The sequence below is a fragment of the Xyrauchen texanus genome, chromosome 41 (assembly GCF_025860055.1).
Source record: "Xyrauchen texanus isolate HMW12.3.18 chromosome 41, RBS_HiC_50CHRs, whole genome shotgun sequence".
Classification (NCBI taxonomy): Eukaryota; Metazoa; Chordata; class Actinopteri; order Cypriniformes; family Catostomidae; genus Xyrauchen; species Xyrauchen texanus.
Genome location: NC_068316.1, coordinates 7,598,099 through 7,617,946, shown reverse-complemented (window position 1 = coordinate 7,617,946; position 19,848 = coordinate 7,598,099). Strand labels below are relative to the sequence as shown.

The window sequence follows — 19,848 nt, the reverse complement described above, 5'->3', positions numbered from 1 at the left end:
AAAAGCAGTTGAAAGTGAGAGGACGTTTATTTTTTTGCTGAGTATATATTATTTCTTTAGATAGGGATAATTTAGAGAAAAATAAACTAAATTGAATGGACAAATTTAAAATGAAGAAGAAATAAAAAACTCAATTAAAATTCAAAACAATATTAACTTTGCTTTTAATGACGAACGCAGCTTTCACTTTCTTTAATCTATTTTTGAGTGGAGGGAAAAAGCAACAAATAACTGAAATATCAACACAGTTTTGTCTTCATACACCTAAAGCATATGCTTTCATACTGAAACCACTTTGAAGTTTGTTCAGCAGGAAACTAATCATAATATATATGAAATGCAACAGCTTTTTTTGTTGCATTCATATTGACAGTTGTTTTTCTTAGTTGTGAAAGTTAAAATAAGCTTAAAAAATTAATTTCAAGTTTACGTTACAATTTGAATTCAGATTCATTCAGACTCGACTCAGACTCGGCCTGTTATGTACTCGGTCTTGAGTCCGTTTCGGCCCCTTTGGACTCGGAATCGACAAGGACTTGATTGTTTAAAGACTCGAACTTTACTCTGATTCGACTAAGGTGGACTTGCACCCAATAAAGAAAATCTTCAAGAAATAATCCATGTTATATATAACTTGACCCATCCCTTAGTTCGGGATTTCCCAACCACTCTGTGTGCCGTGAAAGATTATCAAGTGTACCAAAAGAAAAAAATTATTAAATGAAAACATTACCAACATCTCCTGAACCGCTGCCTCGTCAATATTTTCTTCTGTGTTTTCCCTGTTGTGTGCAAATCAGTGCAATTAGAATGTGAATTGCCAAAAACAAAAGAAGAAGCATGTGAAAGTGGAGATTGATCATAAAAAAAGTATTAAATATTGACTTAAATGTTTCTCTCCAACACTTATTATATCGCTTCTGAAGATAAGTATTTAACCACTGGAGTCATATGAATTATTTACTTGCTGCCTTTCTATGGTTTTTGGACCTTCAAAATGTTGGTACCCATTCAGTTGGGTTGTATATTTCAACAGAGCTAATATATATAAAAAAAATGTGTTTGTGCTCAGCAGAAGAAAGAAAGTCTGGGATGTCACGAGGGTGAGTAAATAATGAGAGAATTTTCATTTTCGGGTGATATCCCTTTAAAAAAATGTAAGGGTATTATTTATGCCTTGTTAATACACATTGTGATGCGTTATTTCTTTTCATAAATCATTTTAACCACAGTTATGATACCCTATAATACTTACATGTTCATGGTTACATCTTGAAAGCGTATAATGCATTATAACACACTATAATAGTGCATAAAGAATATAATGCATATACAGTATATATGTATAAGTATATATGTACAAGGTTCATAGAATGTTGGCTTCTTGTTAACCAGGGTCTTGCAGATTATTTGGTTCCAATTAAGACACCTTATTCAACAAATACTTAAAACAAATTACCTTTGCACCCTTTCAGAATTCTTTGTTTAGACATTATTTATCACTTGTCTATCGGTGGCCTTTATAATGCGATAGCGAGAAAGAAAATCTATCAAGACATTTCAAACACAACGTTCATTGGCATGATTGGTGTTGATCTTTCAATCAATCCACTGGTTTTCCTCCTGTGATTGGTCTGAATATCATATAGGAAAGACAATTTGATGAAAGTATGCATCCGTGCCTCCACACTGATGGTTAGTGTTTTGCAAATGTCTGGTATTTTTGAGATTTCTGTATTGATTTGTCTGGAGCGGTTGGTAATGGCTGCGGTGTGTTGCATGTCACAGATGGAGTTATTCGTTATGGAGCGACGTGCTTAAGTCTCTGTAAGTTTAAGCTGCATATGATTGCAAGAGCATAAACAATGTGATTTGCTCTTGATGGCCATCCCAAGGCAGGCCCAAAAGTTTATGTGAGGAATGAGAGATGGCATAGCGCTGAATGTGTGCGAAGTGTAAAAGAGATGTTTGTTTTTCCGTATAGAATGTTTGCTTGTAGAGAGACGTTTTGATCCCATTCAGATCTTTGTGTTAAGGTCATTTATTTGTCTTTCTGTGCTCAAACTGTAGAATATAAATATAGCCCATTCAAAAGTGTGTGTATGTGTATTCGCCAGTGTGTGTTAGCATTTCAGGAAGATTGTTTCAGTCTTTTAACTGTTTTTCATAGAAATGTGAAGGATATGTTGCCTTTACCCAAAAATAAAACTTCATTCAGTGTTTACTCTATTTTCTTCTGTGGAACAGCAAAATAGGTATTTTGGAGACTGTCTTAATGGCTGTTTTCAATTACACTTTATATTAGGTGTCTTTAATTACTATTCACTAACATTAAAATACATAAAATCAATGTACTTATTGTGTAACACTAAATGATGTTCTGCCAATTCCCCACAAGATTAATTTGCTGCTACTGAGGTTGAGCTACTGTTAGGTTTAGGGGTAGGGTTAGGGCTTAGATAAGGTTTAAGGTAAGGGTAAGATTTGGGGTAGGATTAGGTTTAGGATTAGGGGTTAAGGTTAACTGTATAACTACAGTACAGATGTAATGAAATGCAAGTTCTCTAAAATGCAAGTAAAATGCAACAACACGTTTATTAGAGACACCTAATATAAAGTGGGTCCCTGTTTTGTATACATTAAAATTGAACGTGAACAGGGGCTGTCTAGCTCCAAATAGGACAAAAATGTACCATAAAAGTATTGTAAAAGTAATCTGAAGTCATACGATAGCTTTGACAAGAGACTAAGATTTTAATCATTAAAACTGAAAATCTTATCAGTAGCACATCTCCCTCCTTTAATGTTAATTTATTGCAACAGTAGCTCCACAGAGAACCGCAGAGAGTGCTGCTTTTGTTCACTTCATTTAAAATGGGATTTATTTAATGAAATCGAATGGGAGCAAATTGCTAGACGATGGACAACCTTTCAGAAACCATCAACCTTCATCCATTTATTCATTTGCTATTATTTCAGATTATATGGGCCTCAAATAACTGTACGATAGTCCTGGTTTAGCTTTCCTTTCTGAATTCTTGGAGGCTGTGGAATCTATTTTCTGTGTGTGTATTATTTCTGGATTTAACATATTCAGCTTGTAGCTTTAATGGTAAGCCTCTTGCACACCTGCAAAAATGGGGTCAAGCGTTTTGCCCTAAAACATCTGATCTGAGACCATAACCATTGTGTGGAAAGTTACTTTTATAATTCAGAATGTTCTTTTGCAACCTTTGTTATATCATTCTCTCCCTCTGTTTTTGTCTCTGCAGTTTTTGGACATAATAGATTTTACATTGTTCTGAAGGGTTCAGTGAAACCATACAACCATGAGACCCTTAAAGAAGATCAGAGTGTATCTATGGTATAAAATGATGATTCTACTTAGTTACTAACCAGTAAACACAGTACATTAAACAAATGTTTTGGGATTATTACAAGTTAAGCTTTATCAAAAGCATCTGGGACATGTTATTGATTATTACTGAATTTTTTTTGTCCCTCAGTTTGTTACAAGCACATGTGTGGAGTTTTTCACTTAATATGGAAGTTAGTGAGGCAAGACATTGCACTGGAAGAAGGGTTAAAACACTTTTTTGAAAGTCCAATCCACTTTTTTCAACTCGTGTTATCACCACGTAAAGTTGATGTGATACAGTATTTGCAAGTATACTAGAATGGGACTGTTTAAATCCATCCACAGGAATTATGTGGTAAGTTCAACCACCTAAAACAGTAGCCCACTGCTTAAAGCATGATTTAGACAACTTTACAGCTCAAATAACACAACATTTTTTAAATGTATAAAAAATAATATACCTGAAGCAGTATAAAAGCTTCAGTTTTTTTCTTTTATACCCTCCAAAATGCCTTGCCCCAAAGGCTTCCATTATAAGTGCACTAGTGAAAAAAACAATAATTGTCTGTTGTTCAAAACTCAATTATTTGAGTCTGAAACATTTTGAACAGCCTTTTGTAAGAATTGTAGAAACAGTGTGTTAAATTGTCCATCCTTGTTTCCATCTAGATTACCGTTGGAGGTTTCTTTGGGTCCTTTGGCCCTATAAATGCTGTAGATGGTGGTGCCATCGTCCAGTGTGTCCTAACTCTTGAGAGTTGCAAGATTCTCAAAATATCTGGCACTGGCTATGAGAAGCTGAAAAAGGTGCAACAGCTTTGTGATACTCCACAGTCATACAACTTAATCTCATAGAATGGACGTTACTTTAACTACCTTTTTGCATACTGACATTTACATGCTGAATTCTATGGTTCATCACAGTTTCTTGGTGAAATTAACACTAGAGGAGCTACAACAACTGTGTTTTATTTACAATGATCATGCCTACAATGGCTGATTATAACTTTATAAACACTACTATGTTATGATATCAAAACATTTTACTCTAAAACATTATTTAAAAAACTATACATTTGAAAGCTTGTATTACAGACCCACCTAGATTTACAAACTCATTCCAATGTGAATAGCTTCGGTAGCTCACCTCATAGTGTTGGACTTTGAATTCGGAAGACCAAGGTTTGAGACCAGTCAAGCACGCAAGCTGACACTTGAGACGAGATTATCATAGAAGTGGCAAGAGATGACTTGGTTGCTTCAGAAAATGTGCTTTCAATTTCTCTTTTTTTTTTTGGACACTATGTTAGGTTTAGGCGTTGGTTAAGGGTAAGGATGTCTGTTATGTGTCTACCTCTCATTTAATTTGAGATCACTTTTGATTAAGTTTAGGTTAAATTAATTTAGGGAGGTACTTTTAACGCATTAAAAATTGCATCTAATATCCACCTTAAAAACTTTGTCTGATTACGACACAATTTCACTCACTTTTTGTGCCCCCTGCTGGACATGCCACTGGGAAACTGCAGCCAAATGTGTAATAAGGCATGTAATTTTGTTTTGCAAAAATGTTGCCACAGTCACGTAAAGTCACGTTCATGAGACCGAGCTGCAATCATAACACGAAAGACAGTCTGTGGCTGTCTTTCATGTTAGGCTGCCGGTCCCGTATTAGGCTAATCAAGCCTCTGAGGTGTAAAGGTATTCAATGGAAAGGAGGAGGTGAGAACCGGCTTTTCAATATAAATAATAGGTTTAATGATAAACTTAAAAGAAGACACAAACACACACACACGACGGACATGTCCGCTAACGATCTCTCTCTCCCGCACAATACTCTGCAGTCGACCTTTAAACCTCAGAGGCTTGATTAGCCTAATACGGGACCGGGTGCGTAGGATCACAACCCGGCCCCGCCCTCCGCCCTGCCACACAGTCGTAATGACCAAATCTTTTAGTATTGAAGACCCTTTAAAAGCACTTGAGTTTTCTTTCATGTGTTCATATTTTCCATGGAAACAGGTAGTTTGGGTAGGACACAAAGAATGACCTTCGATGTGTAACTAAGCCAAAATTCTTAAAATATGTAAGGGTTAAAATACAATATTATTAGCTGGAGGGACATTCTTATTATAGACCGTATTTGACTAGACAAAACATTTAAAACATTTAACTTTACATGTTCCTTTAGACAATGTCCTTTCCTGTGATTTGTAGGACATCTTGGCACAGGATCATGCCTTTAAAGTGTCTTTGATCCAGGCTTGCCAGCTTTACCTTCATTGGCATAAGTTCTCCATTAACCAACTAGCCGATGCCATGCACCTAAAAACATTTCCTGCTAATCAAGGTAAGTGTGTTCCTTGATTGAAAAGGTTTTGCTATGATGAATCACAACCAACTCTGTACACTCTTAAGTTTGCTTTTTGTTTTGTGGGGTTTATTGAAGACTAATACTTAGCACCCGGGAGGCGTAATCATTTTCTGTGCTTGGCATGATATGTTTGCTTCTAAAATGTGTTTATGGGTGGAGAACACTTCAATATGATTAGAGAAAAATACAAGAGCTGCTTCATTACCCCTCACAGCTGACTTTAATTACCAGGACTGGTGCTTTTCTAACTCATTGGTGAAATGTTGATGCCCAGATATTCATTTGAATGCATATGGTAATGTGTATGTAATTGCAAGTGTCGAACAAACATTGCTCTAAACAAAGAGTCAAGGTTCAGCTGTTTAGCATGGGCCAGTTTGCCCCTGCTGGTAGATGTGCTAACTACACAGTAATGAGGGGGAAAACCATTTTTCTACATTGAAGGCCATTCAAAAGAAGCGGTGTATGTTCGGATCCAGGGGGTCCTAAGCCAACCAAGCAACTGCCATTGAAATGAATGGGAATGCTAATGGATAGCTTTTGTCCTTGGGTCAGTCATACATGTAAGCCTTCGAAATATTGCTTTCCTGCTTCAGGAATAGAGTGCAACAAATTTTGTCAATCCCAACACTCTGTTCCTAGTCTGTTCAATATCAGTTTGCTCTCCTGGAGTTGACAGGCAGGCATATGGTGTGCTGCGATTGCCCTGAGATGCTGGGCGGAGATCAGCCATCATGGCTGAGATCTTTTTGTCACTGGAATCTCTACACTTCTGTGGCTCCCGGTGTCTTCATCTGCATCCCATTATCTGTATCCTTCCTCCAATTCTTGGTCTTCATTCATATCTTCCTCTTTAATGAAAAGCTTCTGCTTTATAGTATTACTATCACCATGTCATACAATTGGTTTTCTTCTGTGAGATCAATTTTCTCCTCCCTTACGGCCATTTATTTTTCCTAAATATGCACGATTACATGCTTAGCTGTATTTTATTATTTGCAATTAGCATTGTTTTTTCCTCAATATCTGTGACCTAAAACAGACCTGCAAATAATTTTGGGGTCTTGACCCACCATTTGACACTGTGCTAGACAACATCATTTAGCATCACTGTCATTGCTTTGGGTTTTAGTTGCAGAATTAATCCTCGGTGTATGTATCAATGCTTTATCCGGCATGCTGATCATATCATGGCTATTTTTGTCAAAGAGACAGAGAGAGAGACCTGTGGAATGAGATGTGATTAGACAGAGAGACAGGTGTGTGGGAGAGCAGATTGATTGGGTCTTATCTGAGCATGCAGCAGATAGCTGATGGATGGGCGAGAGCCGTTAGACTCCTGATCGTTTCAGATGCTGGAGGGGCGGCTGCTCTTAAACCAACTGCATCATGAGCTGCTGTATTACCTTAATGTAGGGAAAACATTTTTCATCAACATGATCTGTTGGTGCCTATACGTGGCATAAAACAAGTTTATTTGCAACACACATATTTAGTAGGAGGGAAATGCTGTAGTATACACAGTAGTAAACATATTCCTGTCATTTTTAGTTTATTTTACTGTTGAAAGTATTGCATCAGGCTTTAGGGTGTCCTGAAATATTAACCATATCTGGGTTTGTTTTGATTTTGAAGGGCAGAATTGAACCACAGCTCAATAGGCTCTGATTTTATCAGGTTTTGGTTTTCATTTTTCTGCTTTTGGTTTCTTTCTTTCTTTTCTACATTTGAGGCAGTTGTAACCAACCCATCCTGGCAAATAATTCTACCCAATCGGCATCCAAGAAGATAGCTTCATGAAACATGAGCAGAACGAATGTTTGTGTATATCATTTGTAGAGCCGGTCTGATGTAAATTGTTGGAATCATGAAAGATTTTGTATTTTCAAAATGTTAGTCGGTATAAACAAAATGTACACCTGCTCCCGACCATGTGTAAATTGTGTGTAAGACATCTGAATGTGTTGTGTTCTTTTAGACAAAATGCCATGACTACATTTTGATAGAAGTAAAATTAAATAAGTAATGAAAAAAATTATTAATATTTCAATGAGTGAAATGAACCTTAATAAACCAAAAATAATAATAAAAAAGCTTTTATTTAAACATTTCTTTGCTGCTTGCATTTATTATTTCAAAGTATATTTTTCACATCTCTTCTTATTTCCAGAAAAAGTCTTGATATGGGTTTGATTTGTAAAAATACAAATATACAAAAATAATGCCCTCTAACATGACTGGCTGGATTTTTTTGCATTTTTTTATATTAGCTCTAGTATAGGCAACGGTAAATCACGTTCAGTTGACGTATGGCCAGCGATAAAACCTTAAAAGAACATATCGCGTGCAGGTGCGTAAACAATACAATGAAAAAAAAGCCTGCACACTGTTGTATAGCTTTAAAATCTGTAATATCTTGCAGCGTTTCGGTCAAAGACCTTCTTCAGGCATTCTATCAATTTCTTTGAAGATTACTCAAGTTTCTCCAATGATGCTGGCGATGTGCTCCACTGAACCAGAGAAGGTGGACATCCTCCTATGACCTGTCGGCATGAGCTGAACATTTTTACACTAAAGCTTCATGTCAAACCATTTTTATTGACCTCTTGGACTAATTCACAAAAGAACCTCTGATGACAGCAAATTACTAAGTTTTTGTCTTTCTTTTTAGATGTGTGTGTTTGATAAATAAATATTTTACGAAGTGAATGCACTCCACTGTTTGCGTATATGTTTGCTTCCTATTCTCCTTTACTTGCGAGTCTGAAGCCTTCCTTATATGGCATTTCATGGGCGTGGATTATGATAATTTTGAAGGAATGTGCATGCACTAACATACACAATTTGTACTAACAAATCTGGGGAATACGAAGCATTAATGAATCCGGCAGAATGTTTTTGGGAAGCTACATTTTACGCGATTATTATCATTTATTAATCCCAACTCTGTCATATATTTACATAAAAAAAATGTCATGAATGAGGCTCAGTGTCTCCTGTGCAAACTTGAACTGAATAAGAGAACTAACCTGTAACGTGTGCTGGCAATGACAGGCAGACAAAGACGATGATGATGTGAAGAACCAAAGTGAAGTTTATTTATAAATGTGAAATCCAAGAAAAAATTTAACAAAAACATAAACATGGAATGGAATGGACTAGACTAGACTAGACTAGACTAGACTAGACTAGACTAGACTAGACTAGACTAGACTAGACAACCAACAATTAACAATAACAATACCTGACAAAGGACCATAGCAAACATGAGAGTTTAAATACATGGATAAGGGTAACAAGACAACCAATGAACAGACAGAACAATAAACAGAATAACAAGACTAATTAACCAAGAACCAATGACAAACTAGTACTGATAATGAGTTAACAAGACAATAAACCAATGAAAACAACATGAACATGGAGGGAAACAAGATATCACATGACCAGGAAACACAAGACTATAAAACAGGAACTAAATTTCCAAAATAAAAGACATGAAAACCAGAACAAAACACATAAACGTGATATAACCATTTTTAGGTCTGTCTGTCCAAACCTATAATTTAGCTCCAAGATTTACAATCAAACTTTGTTCTGATAGATTGGTTCAAAATTATACAATTACGTTTTGGCCATACAAGAGAAAGGGAGGGAGAGAGTGAGACGATGGAAGAAGAATAAATGCTATGATTTATTTAATTTTTCAATTTGAACGTTTCATAGCATGTTGATTATCATGGTCAACTGCTGATTACAGGAGTTTATCTGCTGTTTGTTATATGCATTGTGTGTGTGTGTGTGTGTGTTTGCGTATTATGTCTAGAAGTTAAGATAGAGTGATATTGTTGGGTGTTTGTTTTCTAGGATAAGTGCATTTTTTTTAGAACCTGGAGTGATTTTGCACCATGTGAATGGCCGATGTGCAGATCCATATGGAAAAGTAGAAAGTTCTGTCGATTTCTGCAGGATTGTCATGCCCTTTATACAGAAAATTTACCACATTCTCCACCCCTGCATCTTTTTACGTATTTTGACTAATTTGATAATAATTCGCTTTTAGCTACCAATAAGAATGTGCTACTCTCCAACATCTGTGCAGAAAGTGTGGAAAAAGGAATTGCATCTGGCCCTGATGATGTGTCATGCACATCATCAGGGGATGTGACACTTTTATTACCAACTGGGGTACAGATGTGTTATACAGCAATAGTGTTTGTGTGACAACAGTGTTTGAACAGAATATCTAAAAAAACAAGGCAAATATCTAGAAATAATTAATTACCAATACAACAAATTCCATTGTTTGAAGTTAAAACTTCAACTTGATTTTCATAAATTGTTATGATACTCTTTCTTTATCTACAGCATGTTTGTAGCATGAATGTAAGCATCTCTTGTGTATTTGTGTATGTATTTGTGTTCGGCAGAGTTTTGCATTCTGTGCTTACATTGCATGCAGTTCAGTACCTTGGATAGCAGCAAAACATATAATCAAAGCTAACAGGTGCAGCAACGTACACTCCTCATAGCTGAACATGATTAGTACTCAAGTGCTGGCATCCAGTAAAGGGAGCATGTGGGTGAAGATATCTCTAATGGATTTCCCCTTTTTTGACTCCATACGGATTATGACTAGCTCCAAAATGGGCCAACTAACAACCTGTGACCACCCTGGCTGAGCCAAAGCCACTGTCCTTATGTGAACTTCCTCTTGACCATGATGTATGACCTAACAGGCCTGATCCAGAGACCACTGCACTTCCCTATTCAGCTGTCTGACCCCAATGTTCTGCCTGACCACAAACGTCAAACCATTAACAGCTTTGCCTTGCTATCACATGCCTTAACTTTGCGTCACACAGCTCATTGTGGCTCCACTCCGTTTTTTACCTTATTTCCCAGCCCGCACTTTCTCATCCTAATTTTATAATGTTTTAAGTTACAACACTCGGGTATTACACATAATGTTAAACAGACCCGGGACCCGTAGCAATAGAATGGGACACGACCCGGACCCGGCTGACCATATAAAAAGTGGATCCGAACCCATACGGGTTCCGGGTTGGATCTCGGGCCTCAGGGGTAAGGTCGACCCATGAAGACCTCTACTTTACCACATGGCATGAACCAACAACCTTTATGTTACCAGGAAAGATCTTTAATCACTAGGTTACACATTCATCTCTATGGGATAGCTGATAGATATATCAGTGTAGAAGTTGGGGCCCCAACAAGTATTTGTACACTTAAGCCAATGCATTAGTGAAACAAAGAAAGTATCATACCAAGTGTAATTTATTTTTAAGAAAAGTGAAGTGTACTTGTGCAACCTAAGGCAAAACATATCACAATAAGAAGTTTATTATATATTAAATTACTCTACAAGGAAACATGTGTAAACTTTAGGGGATCTGACTTTATTGTGACCAGTTGGATAAAAATATTTTTAGATCCCACTTGATATTTTGTTATCTAATAGGGTTGCCAACTTTTCTGAATTAGCCAGGACATTGATCCGTATTTTGGTCCTGATTATTTTTCTGTATTTTAGTGGCGAGACATTAGAGGGGACCCCACCCACAGTCAGAGGGCCAAGCGTCCCGTTTTTAAGCAGCAGAATGCTCAAGAGGGACTCCCGTCCCGTATTGACATGCTCAAAATTCTCAAGTGTCCCACATTCAAGTGGAAGAAAGTTGGCAACCCTATTATGTATTGAAATTTACATTTACATTTTATGCATTTGGCAGACACTTTTCCAAAGCGACTTACACTGCACTTATTACAGGGAAAACTCCCCCGGAGCAACCTGGAGTTAAGTGCCTTGCTCAAGGATACAATGGTAGTGGCTGTGGGGCTCGAACCAGTGACCTTCTGATTAACAGTTATGTGCTTATCTTACTTCCCTCAAGGAAACTAGATTTCATGACGGTTTAGTGTATAATTACCTACTCTCGATAAACATCTGATCATACTGTATTTCTGTCATCCCAGGAAAAATTTTATATAGTAATTTTCTGTATTGTCACACAGTACAAACAGTGCAGATGACTGAAAGTGTGTCTCCCAATTAAGTTACGTACACATGCACACACACAATGGACAATCCTCTTAGTATACTTTGTTGGTTTTATTTTATTTCTGTTAAGGGAATTGTAAAATTCTCTGAGATGCAGGCTAGCTAGCAGTTAGTTATTTACTAGTGGTGGCTGTTGACTCCTCTCCTTTTTCAATGCGTTGTGTGTTATAGGTTTTTGACACTTCCACAGTCCCTATATGCCCCCAAAGTACCTACTCCAGACTAAGAGCTAAAAATCCCCTTAAAATGGTTCTGAGGAACTATAGTTCCATAGGTGCGATGTCACAAAGTACTAGTCCCAGGGAAAAGTACCTAAAACAGGCTTTATTACCTGCAGTGGGAAAGGACCTAAAGGTCTCTTCTCTCTGGACTCTCTTCCCTATCTTTTTCCAATTCTCCCTCTGAATAAACATGTAATTCAAGGTCAGGAGTGAAATCACTGGTCCATTAGATCATTAGTCTCTGGGCTACTCTTCCAAAGGCATGAGCTGTACAAAATGGAAACATGCTGTGCTGTACGGTGACATTACGATATTAACTGAGTCCAGTACTGAACTCCATCACCCTGTGTCTGCAGCTGTCCTGCTTTCATGCAGTCTGATCTGGGCAGCCACTTCTAGGCTATCAATCCAGTCAGATCAAGGGTTTTTAGCCATCTCCCTTTCCATCATGTTCCATGACTCCAAGTCCAAATTTACAGTCCAACATGAATGTGTCTGATTATGTGAGCAGAAGTTTAATGATGTGCAACTGTTTGGCCCACCCATTCAGAGGGAAAATCTACTGATGACGTATATATTCATGTTAGCATTTAATGATACAAAATAGATTCTTTTTTGTCTTAAGATGTTGTCCAATGCCCTTGGGTTCTCCTTCAATCACAGTTCCCAGATCAGTTCACAGTTTTATCAGTTCAAGTAATGCCGGAATCCTGCTAGCTGATTATTTAGCTGATTTTCAGTAATAAGCTTCAGGCATATAATCATACTGTTAACTAGGTGTCAAAAGCCCCAACTTCCTGCTGAGTTAATGGCCCAAACGACGCTCTGACCACATCTACCAAGTTTGAAATGATCAAAGGCAGTCTTTGGGCCATTTTCTGCACTCGTTGATAACAATACCTGTTCAATTTTGTCATCAAAATGATGTCTAAATAAATCCATCCATCTATCCTCTATAGCCACTTGTTCCGTGTAGGTTCCTGGGTAGTGCTGGAGTCTTTCCCTGTCTAAATAAAGGAATTTATTAAAACTTTAATCCAATATACATAGTACAATTAATTGTCAAAATAATATTGTATTATTTTTATAAAATGAAGTGCTTTTAAACAGAACCTCACAGCACAATCCAAAATGCAACATTGGAGTTATTTTTGGTCAAAGTGCTGCACAACATATTTTTTATTAATATGTTGTGCAGCACTGTTGTGCACATAAGTGATCATCCCTATGCCCTATTCCCTTCAAAGACTTTACCATTCATTCTGAGTGCTTTGGAAAGCTGAAAGGTGTGAGGTTCAAAAATAAAGTTAATTCCAAACTCACTTTTTAAATCATATTTATTGGAAATGCAGTTTGATGCAATCTTACTAAGGACTATCATGATTGTCCTTCCCTTGAAGTGCCCTTCGGAGGCTGATTCATACCGTTTGGATTGCAGGGCCAGTGTGATTTATTAAATTGCTATTTATTAAATTACTATTTAATTATATATATATATATATATATATATATATATATATATATATATATATATATATATATATATATATATATATATATATACACACACTACCTGTCAAAACTTTTGAAACACTTGACTGAAATGATTCTCATTATCTTAAAAATCTTTAGATCTGAAGGTGTATGCTGAAATGTTTGAAATTAGTTTTGTAGACAAAAATATAAATGTGCCACCATATTAATTTATTTCATTATAAAACTAAAATGTCATAAAAAAACATTTTTGAAACTGATGACTTGGACCAGATAATAAAGAAAAGCAACAATAAGTGCCCAACATAGATGGGAACTCCTTCATTACTGCTTAAAAAAAAGAGCGTGTTTTCTGTGTATGAGCCAAAAAGTTATGAGCAGTTTTGCAGACACTGGCTCCACACATTCACTTTGAAGTGAGTAGCACATGCAAACTATATATTTATCTGATTAAATTGCATCCTTTGCAGTTTAATAATCACACTAGGACATAACATGATTTTAATTTGTGCTGAAAGTTTACAGAATGACATTCGTATATCAAACGGTATCTGTTTTGGTATCGGACCATTTTTATGAGCATGAGTACAATTACGTGAGTGCAGTATCTCACTAAATTCTTATACCAGTATCGGTACCGTGACATTCTTAATCATTTGTTACTTTTTTAATGCTAAAATTCAACGCAACAATGGAACACAATAATGCAGCAGATTCTTTTTTAAGTAATGTTGCCCAACACTGGTTCTAAGTACTAAAAAGCCAACTGTGGTAAAAGTATATTGTAACATAAAAAAAGTGTAGAACTGGATTGTGGATCTAATGAGTTTTATCCTGTTCCACAGCATTTATTGGGTTTTGGAGTTAAGAAATGAATAATTCTTTGTGTTAATGCCCCTACTGCGGCATGTTCATCTAAGAAGACAAATAGCATGTACCAGAACCTGCTGTGATTTCCCAATTGATCCAGATATTTGCTTTTTAATGGCTTGCGAAGACACGTGGAGCAGGCGAATAATATAGTAAAGGCACATTTGCTTAAGAAAGAGAGTTTGAGAGATAAGATTAAAAGCATAGTATTGAAACTCCTAACAGTTCTGAGTCCAACAGCAGAGGCCTGGTTTCTGTCACCAAACAAATGGACTCTGCTTGTCCCGATCTCTGCTTCACGGAGATGGGATTTACCTGTCAAGACTGATATACAGTGTTTCCCCTGATGTTAAAGGCTCACTGTAAATCAATTTAATACTTACCTCCACAAACCAACCTCAGTTTTGTCACAATAAGAAATAATCCATCGCTTTTGGGGCTGCTGCCAAAACATAGATTTCTTCTGTTGTAAACAGTGTCTTTTTTCATCTTTCTTTCTTGCCTGGGTCACTTCTGCTGTTTCCTAAAATATATTTATTATGCTGAGGACTGAAGGAGCTGCCTTGTATTGATGCAATGGCGGACACACAAACACTCATAGTCATATGAACAAACACAGAGGTATGTGTCTATGTTTTAAATAGAATTCTAGAGCACTACTTACAGCATAGTATATACTGTATACAACCTACTATTTAAAAAAAGAAAATAGCATGTGAAGCAAAATGCAGTACTGACCTGTTTCTGTGACTTCACTTTTTCCTGGCTGCCACCATATTTGTGACCATCAGTGTTAGGAATTAATGGCGGTGAATGGAAAAACACCCGTAAAACGATATCAAGAAAAACATCCAAAAAATTGCTTTTGATCAATGCCAAGTTATAGGAAAAGTGAATACAGATCTGAAGTCAGCATAAATATTGCGAAATTTGACATCTGGCATTTAATATATTTTATCCACGGTTTATTTCCATATGCCAGTCAGCCTGATTTTGTAACCGGCGAGTACACACGCTTGTATATCATCGTAAACATCTCTCATTCAGAAGTTATAAATGTTTTTGTGTTGTGTTCTGGTCAGACTTGGTCAAAGTATTACAAAACATCTGTTATAATCCTGTCTGTATGCTTTTAACTAGATGAATACACAAAAAATAACGATGCATAGTAGTGTGTATGACTAATTTGTTTACATTGTAATCTGGTACTGATAAAGTGTCTGCTTCATAATCTTATGATGTGTTGTTTATTGGCGAACATTTATATATCCACATTGAACTATATACTGTATTGACGTTATAGTGCTTTTTTAATTATCACATTGGTTTACAATAATTACAAACATTTATACAGCCTCTGTGTTATGAATTTAACATCTTCCAGGTGCATTTCCTGTTTTATTGTATCTGACTGAATTGTATTATAAATATAATTGACACGTGTTCAGATAACTGACTGGCCTGAATAAATTATCAAAAACCAACACGTGTTTTATCCGTGTTCTCCTTCAACGCTTATGACCATGTCACTTGAAAGATATAACTTTATTGAAAGAAAAATGGCAGATGCTATTTACACTCTGGTACAAATAAAGGTAGATGATATTTACACCCCATTGCAAATAGTGGCAAATATTTTTTGCACCCCAACCCTGGTACAAATAATGGTAGATGCTGTTTTCACACTGTAACGGGTAAAGGATGGGCAAGGAGAAGGCAGGTACCAGCAGAACAGTCAACATAACGTTTATGACATAAACAAACAATGCAATAAACAAAGAAACATAAATATATGGACACACATACAGTGGCCGTGTGTGTCTCTCTCTCTCAAACTGGCATCCCTGGCTCCTCTTTATCCCTCTCCTGGCTGATTGGGCTGATTCAGTGCAGGGCATCCATCGTTACGGCCCAGCCACTCCCTCCTCCTTGTCACAATTCTCCACAACCCGATTCAGGCTGGAAAACCCTCCAGTATGATGTACTCCCCTCTCCTCCCTTCCTGTAGGGGAGGTGTTGCCCTTCTGGCCATCCTGCTGCCGGCAGGTCTTCCTCATCTCTCTGGAGCCCTGGGAGAGACGTGGGGAGGTAGAGGGGAGAGGGAAAGGGCGAGGAGGAGAGACCGAGAGAGAAGAGAGATAAAAACTCTCTTGCCGGTCCCCAAACATGCCGTCGCCTGGTCCTCAGCCATTCCTCTGCAACTTGGCAGACAGCCGCTCCTCCCCTGGCGGATGGCAGCGAGTCCTCTGACCCCTGGTGGACGGAATGGCTCCTTACCTTCCTAACGGATGGCAGCAGTTCCTCTGACTCCCAGTGGCCGGCAACAACTCCTCCGTCCCCTTGCGGACAGCCATGGCTCCTCCATTTCCCAGTGGTTGGCAGCAGCGAGCCTGGGTTTCGGCACTAGTGTAATGGGTAAAGAATGGGCAAGGAGGAGGCGGAAACCGGCAGAACAGTCAACATAACTTTAATGAAATAAACTAATTTAAAGAAACTTAAACACACAGACACACACACACACACACACACACACACACACACACACACACACACACACACACACACACACACAGAGCGGCTGCATGTGCTTCCCTCTCTCTCTCGGACTGGCTTCCCTGGCTCCTCTTTATTCCTCTCCCAGCTGATTGGGCTGATTCAGCACCAGGTGTCCATTGTTACGGCCTGGCCATGCCCTCCTCCTCGTCACACACCCCAGTGCAAATAGTGGAAAGCACTACAGTATTTGCACCCATAATTAAATACTAACAGTATAGAGGCATCACTGCAGCATGTTTATTGTGTTTATTTAGAGTCCCACATAGACCCTACACAAACCCCTAACCCGAAACCTAAGTATAAACTTCCCTTACAAATATTAACCATGGTTTTACTTCAGTAAACTTAGTATCACCATGGTATTTTGTAAAATGATAGGAACCACAAAATTAAACATGGTTACTATATAAACACCATTGTTAATTGCGTCAAATCTATGGTTTCTGCCACAAAATATGGTTACTACAATATTACTAATAAAACAAACTTTATGGTATTAAAGAAAATATTAAAGGTGCTGTAAGTGATTTTTTTCATGGAAAGGTACGCAACATTTTTTCCTATTCTCTGAGAAATATTAATTAATTGTTGCAAGATATCTCACCTGTCACTTTGATAGCTCTAGACTCTGTAAACAGCAAACAAAAATGTGTCCACAGACAATGACCCGTCAATAATTTTACACATTCTCATAGTATTGTAGTTGCAGCAAATTATTGAGACTTGCTGCCATTTTTAAGCCATGTTGTTCATAACAGTTGTCAGTTGAGGGTTCTATTTACATTTACATTTATGCATTTGGCAGACGCTTTGTTGCTGTTATTTTTAACAACCATTTCTGCACAATGTCGGTCTCAATAAAGCTCATTTAGGTATCTTTGGAGCATGGGGTATGGAACGGCTGAAATCGCTCACAGCATCTTTAAGAGAGGAGAGTTAACAGAATGGGGAAAAAGTGTGCAACAAATGCAGAATCATACCAGAGTCGAAATGGCACAGTCTCGCTGGTGTTACGCCCCACACCACTGAAGCAACACTCACGATGCAGTTTGTTGTAAATTTCTTTGTTTCCAATAGACTATTGGGGTGCAAATAGCCACATTGTGTGGCAGGTGATATTTACACCTGAGTGCAAATAGTCACTCTGGAGAAAAATTGGGTTCTGGTCAGACTTGGTCAAAGTATAACAAAACCTCTGTTATAATCCAGTCTTTATGCTTTTTACTCGGAGATTACACAAAGAATAACCGACGCATATGTATGCAACTATGACTAGATTGTTTACATTGTAACCGTAAATGTTTCAAACAGAAATCTTTTTTTTTAAGTCATATAATGTGTAAAAAAGATTTCATTTCAGTTGATATCGCTTCTGGCCAAGTCGACTTTAGTGCATTGTTAAATACAGTATTCTATGTGCATTTTGGTAAATGCAGATCATCTGGGTATGCTGTGTATACTGTGCATAGTGTACATACTGCAGAAACAGTATGTGTAGTATATCAGTATATACAATACATTATAACATACCCTTTGCCAAAAACTTCCAAATTGCTAACACCTGTATGTTTATTACCTGTATATATTGATCACAATCTGAAATGGGAATTTCATTTATTTTCTGAATTAATACATTGTTTTATCTGTCTATTCAGTGCTGGTGAAGGAGGGGGAGATTTGTCCATTTGTGGTCTTCATTGGACGTGGAGAATGTAACATCCTTCAGGACGTGGGTTTGCTTAAGAAACCCATGGGTAGAAAGGTGCTCCCAGATTCTGTGTGCTGTGACATGTTAGTAATGTTACATAAAACCAATGTTTTTAAAAGGGACATCCATGCAATAGATTTCTTATTTTACTGCCTTTTTTGTCAAAGCTACTCAGAACTGACCTTGTGTTAAATGCATTCTCTGACCTCATTTACACAGTAAAAAATATATATCTAGAGAATATGTATTGGATTTTAGAGCATTTTGTATTGTTCGATTATCAGAGTTTTCCTTTTGTTTAAGCACAATTCTGTGAAGTTAATGTTTGGTTCAAAACAAACTTTTTTAGATATTTTTACTGGAAAACAGATAAAGATTGGTTGGTTGTTTTGCAGTGTAATTTCCATGAATTCTTAATAGTATGAAACGGCATTTGACCGATTTGCAGAGCTGCAAAATACAATTTGTGGTGGTTGGTAAACTGGGTCCAAAGCAGTCGTTCGGAGAGGTCAGCATCCTATTGCACCAGCCTTCCCCCTGTACTGTTATCACTGCTACTGAAGTTCATGGTGGAATCATCCAACCAGAAGCTCTTAAAGGTCAGTCACTACACTTCATTGCTCACTACATGCACCGAGCTAACAGACTACCATGACATTATACCTCAGAAGTAATAGCTTTAAAACCATGTAACAGTAAAGACTGAACTCAACTGAACTCAGAACACTGGTTTTAATACACAATGTTTGCACAAATGTGGCACATTTAGATTGAGTGTGTGTATTTCGTATATATGATGGTTAATCTAAATTAGACAGATGTTTATTTACTCCGGTCTGGATTCATAGAGCTGGACCAAGTGACCACCTCTCTTCTACTGCAGACAGCTCAACCCATATGTGGAAAGCTCAGTGAGGTAAGGAAAAGGGACGTTTCAAACAGCATATCAAAAGCTGGGTTTCCATCCACATATTGTGATGCAAAGTTTTGGATATTGCATCATAATGCTGGATGGAAACAAAATTTTGGAAATGCGAATAAACTTTCCAAAAAGTGCATAAAAACATATGCTTAGGGGATAATTGTTTTATTGGGTAAGAAGAAATGCACATGAACTATGACACATTTAATTAATAAATGAATAGATGCACATCAAAAATGTCATGTGACTGAATTATTGCTCTAGTC

General features: G+C 37.3%; 1 protein-coding gene across 2 annotated transcripts in view; it reads left to right on the top strand.

Moving 5' to 3' along the window:
• cnbd1 (cyclic nucleotide binding domain containing 1) overlaps nt 1–19,848 on the top strand; it is a 64,726-nt gene that overhangs the window by 33,831 nt on the left and 11,047 nt on the right. For both annotated transcript variants that reach the window (XM_052114283.1, XM_052114282.1), the window contains 6 exons: nt 3,273–3,364; nt 4,028–4,165; nt 5,576–5,708; nt 18,608–18,714; nt 19,109–19,259; nt 19,509–19,576. In XM_052114283.1, the coding sequence (XP_051970243.1) occupies nt 3,273–3,364; nt 4,028–4,165; nt 5,576–5,708; nt 18,608–18,714; nt 19,109–19,259; nt 19,509–19,576 (689 nt within the window). The remainder of the gene's footprint in view (nt 1–3,272; nt 3,365–4,027; nt 4,166–5,575; nt 5,709–18,607; nt 18,715–19,108; nt 19,260–19,508; nt 19,577–19,848) is intronic.